Source organism: Etheostoma spectabile, unplaced genomic scaffold (assembly GCF_008692095.1).
Source record: "Etheostoma spectabile isolate EspeVRDwgs_2016 unplaced genomic scaffold, UIUC_Espe_1.0 scaffold352, whole genome shotgun sequence".
Lineage (NCBI taxonomy): Eukaryota > Metazoa > Chordata > Actinopteri > Perciformes > Percidae > Etheostoma > Etheostoma spectabile.
In genome coordinates this window covers 816,522-817,312 of record NW_022605591.1, presented here as the reverse complement: position 1 = coordinate 817,312, position 791 = coordinate 816,522, and the positions used below count along the sequence as shown (strand labels likewise).

Here is a 791-nt window from a genome sequence, read left to right as displayed (position 1 = left end):
CTCTCTCTCTCTCTCTCTCTCTCTCTCTCTCTAAATGTCATGTTGTAACACGAGGCAACGAGGCAGTTAAAGCCATGACAGTTTAGCCAGATAAAGAATAGTTTTAACTTACGTATGTTCCGGGCTACCCACATCACTTCAGGAAATGGGAAAGGAATGATAAAGTTTGGCTGGTCTAAAAGTCCACTTTACTTGTCTGAGAATAACATTTCTATGTGTGGAAAGTCTTAGATGACCTTAATAGTGCTCAGAAGGTTTCAAAAGGTTTGGTAAATACTTCAAAATGAAAGAAATGTTCAGTTTTTAGAGTTATATGGTCTAATTCTGAGGATGGATTTTTTTTACAAGTATGAACTGTATATATAAGTGTAAAAAAACGACAACAACAACAATTGCAATGGAGGATATATAGAAACCCGTGGAGCACTTTAAATGTAAACAGAGTGATATACTCAACACTTCTTTTCACAGTGCGACTGATGACTTCAACCACGGCGTGGTCCTGAGCAGCCGGCCACTGCGCTCCAACGAGGTGTTTCAGGTTCGAATCGACAAGATGGTAGACAAGTGGGCGGGTTCCATTGAAATCGGTGTCACAACGCACAACCCTGCATACCTGCAGCTGCCCTCCACCATGACCAACCTGCGCTCAGGTAAAACACAATCTGCATTGTAAAAGTGGGTCTTATTTTCTGTCTGTTTTTTCTGAGATTCCTGATAAAAGTTTCGTGATATCCCATAACTCCCTATTAATTGCAGCACTTTGAGATTTCTTTTTGAAATGTAAAGGG

The 791-nt window shown here is 40.5% G+C and overlaps 1 protein-coding gene across 3 annotated transcripts in view; it reads left to right on the top strand.

The window, feature by feature from the left end:
• The window catches only part of neurl4 (neuralized E3 ubiquitin protein ligase 4), a 27,401-nt gene that overhangs the window by 11,185 nt on the left and 15,425 nt on the right, over positions 1-791 (top strand). For all 3 annotated transcript variants that reach the window (XM_032511312.1, XM_032511311.1, XM_032511309.1), the window contains exon 9: positions 472-653. In XM_032511312.1, the coding sequence (XP_032367203.1) occupies positions 472-653 (182 nt within the window). The remainder of the gene's footprint in view (positions 1-471; positions 654-791) is intronic.